We start from the raw sequence: 19,738 nt of genomic DNA on the forward strand, positions 1-19,738 counted from the left end.
GGGCAACTCATCCATCCAGGAATGGGATCAGCCAGGGAGGGATACCCAGATGCCCCTCAGCATCCCTGGCGCCCCATGGGAGGCATCTCCCACCTGCAGCCCCCTCCTCCTGCCCTGCCCAGCCCAGCCCCTTACAGTGGGCAGCCACAGCACACGAGTCCTCCTGGCTCAGGAGCATCAAGGTTCCAGGTGCACGTGCTGCTCAGCCTGAAATCCCAAACCAAACCCAGCCCCAGAGCAGCCTTTGGGACCCCAAACACCAGCTCAGGAGCAAAATGTGAGTGCCTGAGATAAGAGACAGAGCTTTTTATGATCAAATTTATTTAATTAAATTTCATTGCCTGCTTTACTGTCAGTCACACCAGAGACTGCCAAAGGAAACTAAACATTGTACATTCACTACAAGATTCTCTCAAATTTTCACAACTAGTCCAAATCCATGGAAGTCACAGGGCCCCTTTCCCTCTGTGTTACAACACATTAACAATGGCAGGACACAAACTCCAGCACGGAGGAGACCTGAGCCCTTGGGTTCCAGGAGTACTTCAATGACCTCTGTGTGCCTGCCACACCTCTGCATTTACCAACCCAACCTCCTGGTGGTACAGGACAAATAACCACTCAACTGCTAACCCAGTGAGGAAACAAAACACATTACTGGTGGGGGGCTGGAGGGTGGGCAGGTGCAATGCACAGGTGAGGCACCAGAGCCAGGCAGGTGTGGCAGTGCCAGCATGCACAGCACCAGGACAACATGCACAGCACACCTGGCCCACGCTGCCAGTGCAGGAATGTTTTGTCACTGATGGTAACAGAAATCAGATCCCTCCTGGGAACTCAGGCAAGGCTTGCCCTGCCAAGGGTGCTGGGAAGAAACCAGGCATTAATAGATCTTTATCTAACTAGTGCTTTTAAAATACTTTCTCTTTGATCTAACAAGCATTAGGATAATATCCCCCTGTTATGTGCTCTGAATAGTTCCTTAAACATGCTGAAGACCTTTTCCCTATGGAGTTTCCTACAGGAGGCATTTGTTATCCCAGGGGCCCTTGCATATCAGCCCTCACAGACAGCAGGGAAACATGTCAGGGGCTACAACTGAAACTGTCATCATAACTGAAAGTCTACATTTCCCAAAGTGTATTCCCAACATGAAAACAGCTAAAATCACAATTATATTCCATTGCTCTGTGTAAAATCCAGACCGCTTGCATGGGTTCTAAAGAGAAGCTCTGGAAAACAGCCACTGCACTGGCAGGAGTATTCCTGGAGGGAAGGGCTGTCCCTGTCCTCATTACCCAGCCTAAGATAGACTGGAAAATGCTCTACAGGTACTGTCAGTGTATTTGTCTAAAAAGCAGCTTCTGGAAAATTTCAAGTTGCAAATTACTTTATAAATCACAAGCCATTTTTCCTTTATCTTGCCAATTTTAATGAAGAAAAACGTTAGCATTTCAATGTACAAAAGTCCAATAAAACATGATTTTTTTCTTTTAAATCAGTGAGTGGGTAAAGTTTGGGTTAAACTTACTCAACAGCAAAAGTCTTCCAATTTCCACTAATAGAATTTTTTTTTCTGATTTGACTAGAGGATAATGACAATCCAGAAATAAATAGCTATAAATACATTCATTGTTCCTATTCCAAAAACTCATCACATAGGGAGACATAAAACTGAAATTAACTTGTTTGAGTGTCCCTTTACAATGAGAGATGGGCGAGTTAGAGCAGAGTGACTTGGACAGGAGAGAAAACAAGTAGGGCAGAAATTGGTCCAGTATTGACATTCATGAACATACCAGTTAGCAAAATTCATCCTTTAAATGACACTACTCAGTTGATTTTTTTTATTTGCTTGGGGTATACATAATGAAAGCAGTTTCCTTGGAATCTTTGCTAGGACAGGTATAGCACCCAGAGACACTGTAACCACCCCTTCTGTCTGCATGTGTGTGTGTGTAGTTATATACAGTCATGCACCCACACACACATCCAAGATCCGGCATCGGCGTCCGTCCGTCGTCACTCGTCATTGGCAGCACTCGTTCCTCTCACTTGGCCTTGGTTACGCAGCTGTGGAGAGAGGAAGGGCAATTTCTGCATTAGCAGCTTCTTCAGACAGAGCTCCAAACAGGCTGGGAGATTATCTCCAGGGAAAAGCAGGACAGGGACTCAGAACGCCACCGGGACTGAGAGTCACACCAAAGCAATGCCGGCTCCTGAGGGAATCTCAGTGGCAGCTGTCCTTGGGTAGGACCTGCCCCCAGGGGTGGGAGCAGCTCCCTTCACTGGGGAGCCCACACAGATCAGTGGGAAGTGGCACCCTGGGGCTGGGATGTTACAGCAGTCCCTGTGAGGAACAGCAGCACCAAAGTGCTGGGCACAAGCACCAAGAGCCTGTAACTCCTGGAGAATCTGCTCCCGCAGTAAGGGCTCCAACACAGTTTAGTGCCTGTAAAGACCAGGTGGAACTGGGTTTCAAGAACTGAAGGTGGAAGGTGACGCTCCACAGTCTCCCTAAGTGACATGGACCAAGTCTACAGATCGCTTTGCCACTGCGTGTGCAGCAGAGCGATGCTGACGCGTCTGACTGGAGTCCGGAAGGGCTGGGCACCAGGGCTCAGTGCCATCGCCACGACAGCAGCACATCCCACACCTCGGGTGTCTGTGCTGGGGAAGCATCAGGCACCAGCAGGAATTCTGCCCCCGGTCCAAGCACCTGCATCAGTGCCCACCTGGTGTGCCCTGGGCACCATGGGTCAGTCCCACCTGCTGATCGCCACACTACCGAGCAGGAGGAAGGTAAGGCCCACATGGGTTATGTGGACATTAAGATGATTTCTGCTAGCAATTCCCATCCAAAAGAACATTAATCCCTCTTCTCCTTTTCCATCCAGCAGTTGACTTACACAGCTCGCTTTGCCTCAGAACCTACAGAGAACTCCTCTAGACGTCCGCAGCCAAAGTGCCTCGAACGGAACCCTTCTTACGCATCTGAAGTGAAATAAAAGGTGAGCTCCACACACAGAACCTGCCGCGCTAGAACCGTGTTAGTATGAGAGAAGGAATGACCTACAGGGCCAGGAACTGCTTCTCCCTAGCCAGGGCCAGGACCAGCTAAAGCTCAGGGGGTTTGGACATGGCATGGCATTTCTTTTTGGCAAGGAGACCTGGGAACTGGAGAGTAACTGTAAAAAATGCTGCTTGGATTTCTACCAAGGCCACGATGCTCCAGCATGGAATCACTTTTCAGGATACCCAGTGTGGCATCTCTACCCTCACACAGGCATTAGAGAGGTTGGTCACAGGGCTTTGGCTGGACCAGATGTTTTCCTACTCTGCACTGATGAGCTGATGCATGTTTCATGGAGCAGAGGTGCTTCTCATCTCCAGCAGCCAGAGACAGAACCCACCAAGTGAAACATAAACAGTGAGAAAAAGATGGACTGGGATAGAGGAACTCTGGAAGAACACTGATGAGGATTCAGAGAGTAACAGAAAGTAAAAAAGCAGAGATCCTGACTATAAAAATCGACTGAAGATGAAGCACAGGAGCAACAAAAGAACTGGAATGTGCACAGAATCCAGAGAAGGACCAGCTCAGAGCAGAAGGAAGAAAGGGTGTTCATGAGAAGGGGAAGAGTACCAGGACACTGTGTGGGAAAGAACATGCACTGCCAGCCCTGCTTTGTGCCTGGTTTAGCTCTCAGCATCACAGAACTGCCTAGTGCAGCCCTGTCCATCCCTGACCACTCTGCAGGGACAGGAGCATGGATGTTACCTGTGTCACACTGAGCACCTCATCCCTGAGCACTCACTTCCCAGAGGTCCTGGCCATAAAACACACTTTGTGGTGTACTGGGGATGTAATGGCAGTTACTGGTGAGCACAATGGATGGAGTAGTTGAATATGAAACAAGATGACAAATTACTTTGGATAAAACCAGCATTCATATTATTTGGCAGTGACATTTTTGCCCTTAGGTTGTTCTCCAATAACGCACTGAACCCATTGAAATCACATCATTTACAGGTGTTTGTAGATACCCCTCTTGCAACAATTGAAAAAACCCCAAGATAGTAGGTCCCCACTCCTCTCACATTTCACAGTATCCACAGAAATCTGGGTTAGTGTAACATCAATACATTTATCTTGTGGAAAAAAAAAAAAACAAAACCAAAACAACCCAACTTTTTCAACAATACACAAATTCCTGACACTAACATCTTGCACAACAAGCTATTTGCAAAAAACTGTTTGCCTTTGCAAAATGAGAAAATATTAAGTAAATACGTTTGATGTTTAAGAATGAGGATAAATGCTACACCCAGAGACATGTGAGCTGGGTTTGGCTTAAGGTAAGAACTAAAAGAGCAGCAAATATTTTGGAAAAAAAAATATTGAAAAGGAGCTACTTACCAGTGAGAAATGTGAAACAAAACATCCACAGTCCACAGAGACACAAAGGGACAATTTCATCAGGCACACAGGTGTGTCAGGTTCTGCTGCCTCTCTCCAGCACACCTCTGGTGTGCAGTCCTCACTGCCACTACCCTTGCTCAGGGAAACTGGATAAAGTCTGTTTCAGTCCAAATGAAGAACTATGAAAGTGCAAAAGGGAACCCTTCTGGCAAAAATCAGTCTACAGAGGACAGCTGTTACGCTTCCTCCTTCACAGACACCTGGCAACAGGTGGCTCTACGAACAGGATTAGGCATAAATCAGAATTCAAGAAGAAACCCCCGTGATTTGAGAGAACAACTGCCAAAAATCCCCAAATGCCCATGAGAGAGCACAAGGTCTGCAAGAGTGAGTGAACACCAACCTCATCCAAAGCACATTCTGGGGCTGCTGACCCAAACCCTTCAGCTTATGGGAAAAGAACGTTTGGTGCTACCAGCTCAGCACAGGACCATGAAGAAACACTTCTTCCAAACCCAGGAAACATCCCTACACAACACAGGCTGTTCCACAGCTTGGAAAGTCCCTGGAGGGCACAAGTGGGAAGGGAGGAGCTGCAGCTGGCTTGGTACCAATAGCAAAGATGCACCAGGCACAGACCACGGAATGTGTCACAGGGCCCCTGTCCACAGCTGGTCTGAAGCCTTGGGCAACCAGGTTAGAGGTGTCTGGAATGAGTCAAAGCATACAAACAGCAAGTTGTAGCTGAAGACACTTTGTGTCTTGGAAGAACCAAGACACTGGAACTGTCTGGGTAACCTGACTGGGTTTAGGGCATGAAGCAATTGTCAAAATGGGAAGGAAATACAACTGCAAATCCACAAACTGCAAAAAACCTGCACAATGCCAGCAGGATTTAACATGGGAAAGGTTCATGCCAAAGGTCATGTTCTGGAAAGACTCTACAGAAGACAGCTTCTTTCCCACCCTGTGGTGGTCCTCTACCTCTGAATGGAAAGAGCAGTGACAGTGCCCTGTGTCTGAGCTTTGTCCCAGACATCAGCCCACGACACGTCAGGCCACACAGATTTGGTCCTCACAGCCACTAAAGCCGGAAAACTGACATGATCTCAGTTGATTTTACTGACTTTCTCTTTGGAAGTAAAACTTTGGTTTGGTGTGCTAATCAGAAGTGGAACAGCTGACACGTGACACAAACTTGCTTGAAAACATGTTTGAAGAGAGAAAGTAACCAGATCTAGTGATGACTAGAAATGAAACAAAGCAAGACACGTGATGGAACAGGACAGTGACAGCTTGGAGCTCCAACCAAGTGACAAAAAAGCCCTGAATGGGACTTTGTGCAATGGGTGTGGTGCCATAAACACAGAGGCAGTCAGGGCAGACATCCTGCATTTAATGACATCAGAGCTACCTACCTTACAGCCACTTGCAGCTTGACAGCACAGAATGCAGGAGCTTGAAGCACATGGGGCTGCACTCAGGGGGCCACAACGCTCATCAGCAGTTGCTCAAACACACACACACACACACACAGAGATGGACACCACACAACCTGCCTCAGTTTCTGAACAGCTAAATCTGCAGGTAGAAGCACACACACCTGAGCCTTAACAAAAAGGCGTTCTTACCGCTTCCAGCTCCTTCTGGGTTTCATCCTCCATTCTCCTAATGTCCTCCATAGTCAGCTCAATCCACTTGTCAATCCAACAGAACAGCTGGCGATGGAAGTTGGTAAATATCCTTTTTTCTTGCTTTAAGAAGATAAACAAGCATTAGATCATAGGTAGGACTTGTTAAAGGCTGGAAAGTGATAGCAGCAGCTCAGTTTGAAGAGTTAAAAATCTTCAGGTGAGTGCTGCTTCACACTGCTACAGGTTCAGCCCCTGCCCCACCCCTGGATCCAATTTAAATTCACCCCATTTCTCAAATGCTTTAACATGGAAAAAAAAATGAACAAATACCACTATCAAAAGAGTTTCAAGAAAGCTCAGCCATTTACATTACTTGAAAATGATGAAGAACATTGTTAAAATCTGTTCCAGCTCCAAGGTGGCAGCAGTCAAACCAGAACAGCCAATTCCTGAACGCTGTGCTTTTTTTTTGGTAGAGAATTGTTCTGGTACTACCAGTGAAGCCCCACTTGAAGCAAACCAAGACATAAATGGTTTGACTGGCTGAGGAAATGGACAGGAATTGCCTGGCCGTGAGCAACAGGAAACTGCACTGCTGTTCCTGCTCAACCCCCCACATCAACACAGCCCCACAAGGCAGAAGTACTCACCTTTTGTATAAAGTTTTCGACTTTGTTCTGCAGTCCCCACCACTTAAATTTGATGGTCACCAATTTGTAAGCACACATTTTGGGACACTCCTCATCGGTTGCTAGCTCCTTCTGTTTGGGGTAATAGAAAAGAAGTTTTAATACTTTAAAAGTTTAATTATTAGAAATTATAATTCTAATTAGTGTTTTAGGATGATAAATAATATCATTAATTTGCAGTAAAACAATTCAATTTAACTATGTTGTTATGATAATAAAATAGAATTCTAAGTATTATTACAGAAAAACAACATTCTAATCAGAAACTTGGGGCTGTTGCTGGAAGACTCCCTGTGATTCACTTCCAGGGGCTGCTCAGTTCCTGTGGGGATCTCTGGTGTGGCACACACAGCCCATTCCCTCCTGGGATAGATTCTGGTTGGCACAGGGTACTGGCAAGCTTTGCACAGCTGTTGGGGTGCCACACAGGGGATGTGGTGGGCCACAGGAAATTTGTTCCTCACTTGAGTTGAGCCAAGTTCTGAAGGAACCATGAACTTCATTCTTCACTGATAAAGACTTCATCAGGCTGTAACAACAGTTCCTAGTACCTTCCAGTTTGGCCCCAGAGGTCCTCTCTTCGTCTTAACTGACTGGAATAATGCAGGATCTTCATCAGCTTTGTAGTCCTGTAATATAAAACACTCTGAGAGTCAGAAAACATCACCAGATTCAATATCCCACTGTGTTAAGCTTCTGCTCATGGCTGCCAAACCAATTCCTTGAGTGCTGTGGAGCAGGATGGGTGCAGCAGAGCTGCCAGGCTGACTCCATGGCTCCATCACACCTGCTTCCAACACCACAGCTCTCCAGGGCTGCTCCAGGCCAGAGCTGCCCTGTGCTGTGCACACTGTGACATCTGCACTGTCCCACAGGGTCTGTGACCCCTGAGGGGAGGAGAAGGCAGTAATTCAGCAACCAGAGTCTAATGCTTTTTCAGGCTGCAACACATGTCCACTGCTGGGGAGGCAGAACAGCAGGGAAAGAGGCAGAACACGAGGGAAGAAGGCAGAAGCAACTCCCTCACACAATGAGAAACTCTGAGATCCCAGCCTGAGCGAGGGGCAGAGCCCACACAGCACTGCCTCACTGTGGACAGCTCTGCTCACCCCCTGTGTATGGGGGGAAAGCCAATGGGTACAGAGCTGAAAGGGACAAATGCTTCCAACAGATGGATTTACTTAATTTACTGATGAGGGGCATGAAAATGGTTATTTGATAAAGATGCTGCCATGGAAACTAGGAAAGGATTAAAAATTCTGGGCTCAGTGAAAACAAGTAAGGTTTATAGTGTAGATGAAAAACCTTTATGCGAGATTACCATTACACCCTCACAACCCAACTGTAACAATTTAAGTTGCTTCAAAGCAGAACAAATGCTTGGTAGGTACTACAGAAAAGCCCAAGAAATTTTAGCAAAGTTTAAAGTCTCATTTTTAAATAAAGTTACAGTGAGGACAAAATCTGCAGAACATGGAGTGAAAGAAACACCTCCAAAAGAAGCAGCTCCTGGCTGCTCAAGACCACATCAGTTTTCAGCTCCATATTCTTCCATCAGCACAGAAAAACAAAGGCTACTTCTAGACTAAATTCTGAATCCACAGAGAAAAGCTACACATATTAACAGCTAATGCTTCCACAGACATTCTGACATTTACAAAAACCTACTGCAAGCCAAATGGAGCTGAAAAATCTGGGAAGTCCTCTCAGAGGAATCTGATTTCACTTACAGAACATCAGCTGTCACACTTTCTTCTCCCCAGTTTTCTCTCATTGCTCCCAGTTCTTTTAACATACCTACCTACACTGTATATTAAAACAGACTGAAGAAACCCTAATTTATCTAGGAAGCACTACTAGGTGTTCAGACAAACTTCCATATTGAGGACTCAAACATATATTTTAGGAATTGAGCAGGTATTTCCTAGAAGCAGCCAAGTGAGTAAAGACATTTCAATCCCATTGCTAATCAGTGTTTTATGAACTTCCACAAATCAGGAGTCTCCTCTAGTTCTCCCTCTAAGCTGAAACAACATTCCAGTTTGAAGAACCCTCACAAGAGTCAGCCAGTCTCAGCAGGGGCTGCCATGGTGCTCCACAACCCTTCACCTGCCTCAGAGGACAGCCCAAAGAACCAGCACGAGCACTGCACAGAAACACTTAAACATTTAAAGTTTTGAACTATTATAACTGCAGAAAGACTACAAGCCCTATTTGTCACCTGAATTTTAGTAAAACCCACTTATTTATGATTGCACTGTAATAAAGCACATGTCCTTTCCACAGACATCCCAAAGAGCAAATACATAGCAGAACATAATATTCAGCCCTGACTCACTTCCCAGTGCACTGAGCACAGCACTGAGCCAGAGCCACTGGCTGTGTCTGAGACCGACTGCTCCGGGAACCCTGTGGGGAGCGAGGGAGCCACAGAGCTCACAGGGCTGGCCACCAGCTGCAGACTTCTCATCTCACAAGTTATTTCCAAATACTGTGGGAGAGGACAGCTGCAGCCCACTGGAATCCTCAGGTTCTGCATTGTCCTGGAGGCTCAATGTGATACGCTTCTTAAAAATTATTTTTTAACAATCCTTGCGTGGAAAAAAAAAAGTAATCTTCTTTACATTTAAATCACCTTTAAGATACCTATGCAAATGCTGCAGCAGAATGTTTTTACAGAAATATATTGAATGTTTTAAATTACTGATCATGACTGCCTTCTAAAAATTTCACTCAAGCACTGGATGGAAGACATGGAAGTGGATCAGGCTACAGCAATGGACAAACAATTTTGCTCTATGTCACTAATTGCTGGCAGAACTGCTGCTGGTTTGGGGCAGCCCTGTGCCAAACAGAAACACAAGAATCCCACATCTTAGTGCCACTTGCAAACAAAACCAGGTACGGCATTGAGACAACCCCGAATTTATTTTCACTGTGTGAACATCCTGCCAAGGCAGAGCTCACACTGTGGTGGTGTGGGGCATGAGGCATTTCAACTCAGCTACATGTGCAGCCTTGGTCTGCCTGGTTTATGGAGGGGAATGATTTGTCTGGATACCCCAGGGACACTCAAGTCCACGTGATGCTGTAACCTGTCATCCTACCTCCCACTGCACAGGGACACTGGTAAAAACCAACTGTGCTCTTGCATTTAGGACCCACATACAAATAACCACAGCTGGAAACACTGGGGAAGAAAATGTTATCTATGAGTAAAACGTAGGAGTGAAAAGAGAAATTCCAAGAAAATAGATGAGTCATGGTAACGTTTTCTATGCTCGAGGCAGAAGCTTTGAACCAAGACCTTTTAGAACTCAGTTAACCCAAATCTTGTTAAGGACAGGGAAAACCCTTTATAGACTAAAGCCTAGATGGACAGGAGAGCATTGTAGGAACTCTTTTCTACACACAGATCCTACCAGCATGCAGGGAAGACGACTGGACTAGAGCCAAAGTACAAATAAACAACAGTTCTTTGCAGAGTTTAAGGAAAATATCTGTGCAGCAAGAGCTTAACTCCTGACAACAACAAGTCCTTCTTAGGAAGAAAAACAGGCAGCTGCTGGAGCAAATATTACAGCTCAAACCCCTGAAGCCCTCTGGAAAGGCAGACAGGCAAACATCTGCCGGCAGCAGCATAACAAGACAGAGGAGCAAAACTATTTCAAAGAAATACACAAATATCATTTCACAGGCAGTTTCTGCTCAAATTCTCAATATAACAGGCATGACAGCAATCATCTATTATAAAGAATGATTAAGAGAGACCATGAACCACATACAGTAAAAGTAATATCACAAGAAACCCAGAACCTGGGCACTTCTTTTTCATTCTCCTGTCTCATTCTCAGTCTTTAGACATGCTCAGTGTAGTAACAGTGCTCCTGAGAACTCATGGTTCACTATCAAGTAGTATAATTATCCAAGTCTGATGCCTGATCTGCAAATCCATGAAAATGGAACTGGACATGGAGTGGCATCACACTAGCTAGATAGGTGGACACAAATTCTGACTTTCCAGCTCAATACTGCATTAGTGTTTTAAACAAGAGAACGTACATACTACTGGTGTTATTGACCAAAAACTCACATACAGTTCCTGTGGAAGGAAACACCTACCAGCACTTCCCTCCAACATCATCCACAGCTCTGTGAGTGCTCATTCACAGCACAACAGATGATCAAAATCAGGTTTATCCAAGTATGTCATATTCCCAACTCAGTGCATGACTCCCATGGCTTATAACTGAAACAGTCACCAGCACTACTGTACACTGCACTGACACGCAGCCCTGTGTTTTAGGTAGGTTTAGCTAAATGGCTTTTAATAAAAAATGTCTTGCAATCACTCCCATCTCCTGAAGAGTCCTGCAGCTACAGCACAGCTATCAGGGGAGCCATTGCCTGAAATCACCTTTAAAAGAATGCCAAGGTTCAAATGAGAAATGAAATCAGCCTGGTTATCACGGACACACATCATGGTGCCGTGCCCTGAACGAGAAGTTAAAGGTCTCCAGGAAGGAGGCTGGAAGAGATGAATATTTATAAACACCCAGGACAGGATGCAAAAGCCTGACTTAGGGATAGAAAACAAAAAGAGGGGCAAAAACTAAAAGCACATCGTATTTATACACAGATAGGCTGTTCAATGGGATGTCATTGCACAATGATTCCAAGGTTCAGCACTAATAACGTGGAGCTGTTTAGCTGCCTATCATGTGATAAATTAAGTCTGAAATGGGACAGATCCACCTATCAAGCTCTTTCACTTGAGAATATTTTAACACTTCCTTGCAGACTACAGAAGAGCATTTCCTATATTCCAATATATTTCCTTAAACTGTAGAACAAGGGTTAGCACACAGAAATCCAAACTCTTAAGGCATGTGTAATCTGATTTGTACAAAATCGTAATTTTAGAACTTTCTTTCAAGAAATATAATAAAGATCCACTACGACCTAAACAAAACATTTAATGTCTTCATTAAATACAAAAATAGCTATAAACCTACTTTCAATTTGTTTTCACTACACTCTACTTTTCTACAAATTGTTTCCAAAAACCACAGCCTCTTCTGATGTTAATTGAGTGTTCATTTTTGCTTACACTTTAAAAAGTCTTTCTCTCCTGGGAAGTCACTTCTATATACAAACAACATAGAGTGACACAGTCTGCATGGTGGAGATGATTAAAAGGCGGCAGGGTTAAATGTATATCTCAAGAAAGTCACAGATGTCACCCACATTATTTCTACACATACTTAAATGAGCATGAGCCAGCACATGCATGCCATTAGTAGCTTAAAGAAATTGGTATTTTCATATTTATCCTGATTGTAGCTCTGAAACAAGTTAACTGCTGCACCACAGGAGGGTGGACAAGGTTCATTCACAGAACAAAAGGATACATCTTGAATACATGAAAACTTTTTCAACATTGCTGGATTTTATACATACATAGTTCTGTTCTATAGTTTATACATATACATAGTTCTATTCTTTCAGTTCTACTGTTACCCAAGGTCATACATTTCAGCTGCTTTTCCAGGTAAAACTATGTTTGAGAAGATAAATGTACAAATAAAACTTTCCTTTGGCAACACTGACTATTCTTTTTCCCTAAAAAATGGAGCAGACAAAAAAAACCCACCCAGCCACTTAGAATGATAATTCTCAAACAAATATCGTAACAAAAAAAACACCCAAAAAAACATACAAAGCACATGATTTCAGACCTCACCCCACAGAGTGAACTGGTTATTGCTTGACTATCACAGAACAAAGATGCAGAAACTGCAGGAAAAGAACATCTGGACAAATAGAACACAGGAAAAACAGATGATGCTTTTTAGGGAACATTTACTTTCCAAGACCAGCAGCCTTCTCTGAAGGCACAAAGCCAGCACATCAGTCTTGGCAATTTTGTTATGATGTAGCTGAACTTCCAAAAAAAAAAAAAAAAAAAATTCAAGTTCCATTACCTAAACTTGATGAAGATATCAGCATAAATATAAAGTCTCTCCTGAAGTCTTTAGAATTGAAGAGAGAAAAGATAAAGGCCAGAAAATGCAGACTTTTATAACAGAAGAGACTCCAAGTGTGGGTGCCAGAGAATTCCTGATGTCTAATCCCAGAAGGAGAAAACAGGTAAACAGCCAGGTATGAATCTGCAGGGAACTCGGAGTTACCAGTGTCTGCTAAGAGTTTAAGCACAAAGCCAGGCTTTGGTTAATGAGTTAGGACTCTGCAAAACTGAGTTTCTGCGAGATAAAAAGGAAATAAAAACTTGAATCACATGGTGAAAATTAATCCCAAGTATTCCTACACAAGAATGGGCTATACTGTGAGTTTGAATCTGAAAATATCTGCTCAAAATATTTGCGAAAAGTGGAAATGGTGCTAGAAGTTAATAAAAAGGAAACAGAAATGCAGAAACATTAGAAGAGACTTAAGACTCTTGATGAGACCACTCTGCACTCAGTTTTGATACTCTGTAGGTCAAATACACAAAAGAAAAAAAAGAGGATAATGTACTGAAAATAGTTCCAAGGAAGTCCTCTCCTCTCCCCAGAATGGAGGATATCCAAGTATCTACTTTCAAAAAATAACAGTTAAATAGTATAAAGAGCCTCTCCTTGCACACAACCACAACAACCAAATCACACTTATTGTGCAAACACAGTCTCCATATTAGTGCCTACCATCTCCCTACTGTCCAAAAAATATTGCACATCCAACAGTCCAGCTGTTACAATTTAACAAACCAGACAACAGCCCCAGCAGATCCAGGTGTGCAGAAAAAATCAGCAGTAAAAACAAAGAAGTAACACAGGCACATAAATGAATGATTCTGTTCAAGACACTTTTCATGTCTCTGTTGGGTGAAATCCACACCATTTTAGATTATTCACTATCAACACACAGCTCAAGTGGAATCAGCTGCATGCTACATCCCAATCCCAGTAGCTGAACATTTACTTACTCCTGGTTCTACTTGAGTTCTATCTGCAATGTCAATATGGACAACCTCAACACTCTTCCATGTGTTTGGATCTAAATTGTGAACCTGCAAAAAAACAAAAAGAAATTATTCCCATGCTGGGTAATCACCATGTGTGTGCCAGGGAGTTTTTCAGGATGCTGTAAAGGCAGCATTCTCCAAACCTACCCTTTCTTCCTCTGCCTCTCTCAAAGAGAATGATCTCCACAATTACAGTTTAATTCACTCGCTAATCAATTTTAAACCAGCACAAAGCCTTCACTTCTTGTGCATTCAGGAAACCTGGATTTAAGATTAAGCTGTATTCATCTGTCACATTTGTTAGCGCTAATGAAATCAAGCCCTGATTAGAACCATTACCCGTTCCACAATCTGCAGGAACTTCTTGAGCTAGAAAGAAGTTGCATAAATTCCAATTGCAAATATGCAGATTCCAATAACCTGAAGGATCTCATAGGCTCCCTGAATCATAGGACTGCCTTGAAGGTGGACCAGGTGTAGTCTGAGGGCGTATCAAGGTCTGAGGACAGAATCAGCTCCACACCTGTGGTCTGTCCAGCACACCTAAACTCAGTTACAGCCAGCAGAGCTGTCCAAGGAACAATCCCCCTCTGTGCAGCACACTGAGGGCTACAGCTTGCCCAAGCACTGGAAACAGACTGACAACTAGTCCTCTCTGGATGGTTTATCAATGTTTGTCACTACAGATCAAAATTTTCCTGAAGTGACACGTGAACCAAACTGACTGTCTGGGCAGGAAAACAAGAATGTTGCCAGCTGGGACAATTTACAGAGGCAGCTTCAACACATAACTGCAGAGTGTACACAGATCAACCCCAATGGTCTTGTGAAACCTGTTGTAAAACCTGCTTTCAAATAAACTTGTCAGGCTAACTATCAGTAGCACATCTAAGGTAAAAGAACACGAAACAAAAAAAAGGATTTGCTGAAAAGTTACTTAAATATTTGAATGAGAATCAAGCATCTGTATTGACCTCTAAACATAAAAACCAAACCCCTTCTCCTGTCCCTGGACCTCCTTAGATGAGACAGCTTGACCTGAAAAATGCTTTTCCTGCTTTACTCGCTGGTCAGGCATTGAGATGCCTGATTTTGCAGTAATTATCCAACATTACCAGGTATAAAATACTTTATCTGGACTAATTGTACAATTGCATTAAGGTTTGGTATCCAAACCCCAACTCACATTCTCTGTTGTTCCCAAATCTGGTTTATGCCAGGTCTCAATTTTTATGAAGAAGTCATCTTTCATGTATTCATTCTGTAAGAATTAAAAGCAAAAAGCACAAGTCTGATTATACCTCTCTGCTCTAAGTTTAGATAAATGGTATCTACATACAAGCCCCTACTAATCTCCAACTAGCAACACAATCTACTTAAATTACCAGAGAAACAGCCCCCTTACCTACACACAGAAATAGGTACATGATAATCTTAAACTAGAGCAGTGAGTACTAAATTAAAACCAGTCATGTTTAAGAAATCCAGCTCTACTCTGACAACTTTTTGGCAAACACCTGTCTGCAGCTCACAAACACCAGGTAGAAATCCAGCTCTGCCATTTGCTGTCCTGCTTCCTCAACCCTGAAGTTCTTTACCTCTATATTCAATGAATTTTCAAATTATTAATCCTGCAGTTAGATGTTACTGTACAGCACAATTACAATCATAAAGCTGGATCATAATGGTCCAGCTGCCACCAAATTGTTCATCTAAAGACAATGACAGAGCCCTGCTGATTCCAGAAGTCAGAGGGCACACACCTGTGAGCACAGGTATCATGATGAGTCAAGCTCAACAGTTCAAACTCACTTGCTACTCCTCGTGTCACATCCACCTAGTAACAATCTAAACCATGTTTGCAAGTGAGCAGATAAAGCAGTTTAACATTTAACTTAGAAGTTTTCATTAAACAGGTCACCAAAACATGTAAAATGGCATTCTTAATGATGTGCCTGCCAGGCATCTTAAAAAAACAAACCCAAATCCTGAGCTGTGCTGATCCATTTAAATTTCCAGTTACCCCCTTTTAACTGAGGCAGGAATTCACTTGACAGCAGTGGCATTTCAGACAGGTAGGGACTGATTCCATTTCACTGCTCTTCCTGCATTCAGGAGTGTAGAAGCCTCTGATACGTTGCTTTTCCCCTCCCCACTTTTTTTAGCATTATATCTTACCAGGATAGACATTATGCATCTGTAATGGTAATTAAAGGCATAAAAGAAATGAAAATGAAATCATTTCTCTGACAAATTACAGTTCTAATTATAGCCACATGCAGACAAATAAAGTAACAGGGAGCTCTACACCAGGAGTCCTAGCAAGGCCCATATGAAAGGCTGGAGCCAGGCAATTGTAGTGGTAGTAACAGACAAAACAGATCTCAAAAAACCCCAATATACAACTGGTAGGATTTCAAATACTCACTGTCACAACTGGTGTCGTCAGAAACACGTGTAATGAAAAGGAAAAGAAAACACAGAGCATTATTAGATACAATTGTTTCTGAAAGGTCTCACACATAACAGCACCAACAACAGAACACACATGGGGAGACTCACTTGTTCTACAGTAGGGATACGCATTCCAGGCCTTCTCATGGAACACCAGGGAGCCTTCTGGAGCAATCATCCTTACAAACCCAGGGACTTTACTGGGAAAACAAATATGGACAACGTGTTTAAAGTTCTGCCAGCTGAAATTCCTCATTGGTTTCTTCCACTCCAATAAGAAAGGCACATTCTAACCAAGCATTTGAGGGGTTATGATGTACGTTGTCACCTGCAGTGAAATACAGAGGAACTTCAAAAACCTTCCTGATCACAACATAATTGAGAAAATACAGGGAAAGGTAATAATGAGGCAATTGAGAGTGAGCTGTGTGATCACGATGAAAGCTGTGCTATCCTTCCTCTTGTAAAGCAGTAAAGACACCTGCTGAGGAAGAGCAATGCACAGAGCTCTCACCTCCAGCTCCCTGGCAAGCAGCTCCTGACCTGCAGCAGGAACCTTATGTCTCACTCATTTCTGACTCCAGTCTAGAGCAAGCAAACACAATTTGTCCCAGACAAATATCCCACATATTTAAAATCCACCGCATTTCACATTTTCCCACTCACCAGAGCACTCATGCACAATTCAGCAAATTACAAAGTGGCAGGAAAACACAGGCAAGTGTCCCAGAATAGCAAACAATGCAAGGCTACCTTCACCTTTAAACATTTCTTGGTCAATATCAAGGGATTACAACGTGCATCAAGGCTCTTCTCACCTCTTTAAATGATAGATTTTGTGAGTATATTGTCCCTTCTCGCCATCCTTTTCATAAGGCTCATTTTTTAAGACCTGAATTCCTTCCCCACCTCCTGTTTCGTTTTTGCTGGCTTCTGCCACAGAATAAAGCTGCCCAACTTGATACTGAAAAGGGAAGAGAAGTCAAATGTCAGCACCAAAGTTGGCCAAAACTTCTAACACATAAAAAAAAATTAGCTGTTTCCTATGAAAATTGAGTAGTACAAAAAAGATCATCAACAAAGTAAAATACACCATATAAAAGATATTTAGTAAACTCTGACAACTTTTTGGCAAACACCTGTCTGCAGCTCACAAACACCAGGTCTGCACCCAGGGTGTTCCACAACAACCCAACACTTTGGTGCACACCATAATTGTTATGCTTCATTTTTCCTATCCTAAGAGCAAAGTGTATTTGTCGCTCTCTGCCGCATCAAGAAATATCAATTTCGAGTTTACAGATTTTGAGATGACCGATTTCCAGCTCTGAGCCTTCCCAGTTCACACTTTCAACCAACTAAATACTGCCCTTCCAGGCCCCAGGAAATGCACACTGCAGAGCAAGTGTAATGTTTCCCTCAGAAGTACGTTCAACGCCCTGTCGTGACAGACATCCTATCATGACTCTCGTTTAAATGTACCTCGGTGCCATCTGAATTGCTGGCTTCAGATCTGGGAAGACAATTCCTACACCTGTGGCTTCAGGAAAAGGCTTGGAGTCCCTCAGTGCCAGATCAGCAGTAATGTGCTGCCCCAGGGCACCACTGCACTGCTGGCAGTGGAGGGCTCAGAACACCGCAGGGCTCTGTGCTGCATTTGCTTCCTTGGGAATTCCTTGACCAGAGCAGGGCTCACACCTGTGTCACTTGTCTCTGTCAGGCAGGGTAGCCACAGCACAGGGAACGTTTGGACCCAGGCTGGTCAGATTTCTGACACAAAATCCCCACCCACCCCTCAGCCTGAATAAAGCAGGGAGGATCAGGACATACCTCTTGCACTGAGCAAGGTAAAACCACTCGGCTGAAAGAGGAAAAGAGAAAATTCAATAAAATTAATCATTAGACTTCACCTGCAGATAACAGATATAACACAGATGTTCAAGAAAGAAGTGTCAAAAGGAGCCAATTCGAGTCTTCTCTTCAGAAATCTCTGTGACAGGGAGGCTTTGGATAAAGTGCAACAAACCCAAGTGAAATTCAATGCCAGACACACTACAAAACGAAAAACAAGGGGTGGAAGATGGTAGAAGCTGCACAAAAGAGCCAGGAAATCTGGGTTCTACTTCCAGCTCTGTCACAATAACTTTGTGTTATGCTAAATTTGTTTATAAACTTTTGAACCTACACATTACCTTTACTGCCAGTGAGGCTACAGTTACAGGACTTTGCAGTCATTAGCAGCCAAAAGGTGGGACAGAAAAACAAACCAGCTTGTAGTTTGCGGCAGGAGCCCCCACGGGAAAGATCTACCCAGCGGCGGGGAGCTCCCGGTGTCACCAGAACAGGGAACCGGGAGCGGGGAAGGGCTCCGGCCCCACTCCGGGGCTGTCGCCACTGCCACCCGAGCTGCTTTCTAAGAAAAACGGGGAGGAATCTCCCGTGACCCGTGCGCTCCGCAGGGACCCGCGGGATGGAGTTCGAGGAGCTGCCGGTGCGGGGCCGCGGCTCTCCCGCTCCGGGCAGGGACCACCCGGCACCGCTCGGGCCGCGTCCCCGCGCTGTCGAACGGCCCTTCCCGTGACGGCGGCCCCGGCGCACGGAGGAGCGGAGCGGCCCCGCGCCCCGGAGGGAGCGGCCACCCCAGGGCCCCACGGCAGGAGCGGCGCGGGCGGGCCCCGGCGGCGGCGGGCGCGGCCGAGGGAGACCCGGCGGGGCGCGGCCCGGGCGGGGCGGCGGCGGTCACTGTAGCGATGCCGGCGGCCGCGATAGCGGCGGCCCCGGTGCCGGCCGGCCCCGGCGCCCTCCCCCCGCCCCGGGCTGTCCCCGCCGCCCCCACTCACAACTCCTTGATCAGCACCATCTTCCCGCCGCTCCGCGCACGCGCCGCTCCCGAGCCAGGCCCCGCCCCCGCCGCTCGGCCAATCGCGCTCGCGCCTCGCCCGGAGGCGCGCACGCGCTGGACGCAGCCAATCCGAGGGCGCGCAGCTCCCGCGAGCGCACACCTCACCTGTCAGCGGCCAATCAAAACGCGCCGCCGGTGCGCATCGCCAGCTCGTAGTTGCCGGCGTAGTGACGTCATCGCCCGGCGCCGCACGCGGGGGGCCGGCGGGGGGCCCGGGGCGGCGGGGAGGGAGGGCGGGGCCGGGCTGGGACGCGGTGCCGGCGGTACCGGGCACCGAGCACCGAGCACCGAGCGCGGCCCTGCACGGCAGCGGGACGGGCCTTACGCACCGCCCAGCGGGCGGGGAACGGCCCGTGCCGGACACCGCAGTTTGCCCGCTCCGCGGTGTCGGGCCCTCACTGACCGGCGCCGCTGCCGAATGGGGTCACCCCAGCGCCTTCCCAGCGTGTGGGAAGTGAGAAGCTGCAGTGCTGATGAATTTCGGGGAGCCCGGGTCCCTGCCTTGGGTCCCGCTGTCCCCCACGGCCTTTCCCCGCTCTCGCACCGGGCACCATCGCTCTGCCGGACACTGCCTCTGCCTCTGTCACGCGGGGGGAAGCTAAAATTCCTTTT

General features: G+C 45.5%; 1 protein-coding gene across 2 annotated transcripts; it reads right to left on the reverse strand.

Annotated features, from left to right (window-relative positions):
- Positions 1 to 1,408: 1,408 nt before the first annotated feature.
- On the reverse strand, positions 1,409 to 19,127 carry PITPNB (phosphatidylinositol transfer protein beta). 2 transcript variants are annotated; one of them, XM_039561090.1, is made up of 12 exons: positions 19,065 to 19,127; positions 18,055 to 18,085; positions 17,043 to 17,188; positions 16,333 to 16,424; positions 16,199 to 16,206; positions 14,957 to 15,031; positions 13,732 to 13,815; positions 7,298 to 7,375; positions 6,708 to 6,818; positions 6,055 to 6,177; positions 2,910 to 2,994; positions 1,409 to 2,073 (listed from the first exon to the last, which is right to left on the reverse strand). In XM_039561090.1, exons 1-11 carry the CDS (start codon positions 19,082 to 19,084, stop codon positions 2,947 to 2,949), a joined length of 816 nt encoding a protein of 271 aa, XP_039417024.1. In that variant the 5' UTR covers positions 19,085 to 19,127; the 3' UTR covers positions 1,409 to 2,073; positions 2,910 to 2,946. The 2 variants fall into 2 exon arrangements, with proteins under 2 accessions (XP_039417024.1, XP_039417023.1); XM_039561089.1 differs by lacking the exon at positions 2,910 to 2,994.
- Between the last annotated feature and the right edge of the window lie 611 nt (positions 19,128 to 19,738).

Source organism: Corvus cornix, chromosome 15 (genome assembly GCF_000738735.6).
Source record: "Corvus cornix cornix isolate S_Up_H32 chromosome 15, ASM73873v5, whole genome shotgun sequence".
NCBI classification, from domain to species: Eukaryota; Metazoa; Chordata; class Aves; order Passeriformes; family Corvidae; genus Corvus; species Corvus cornix.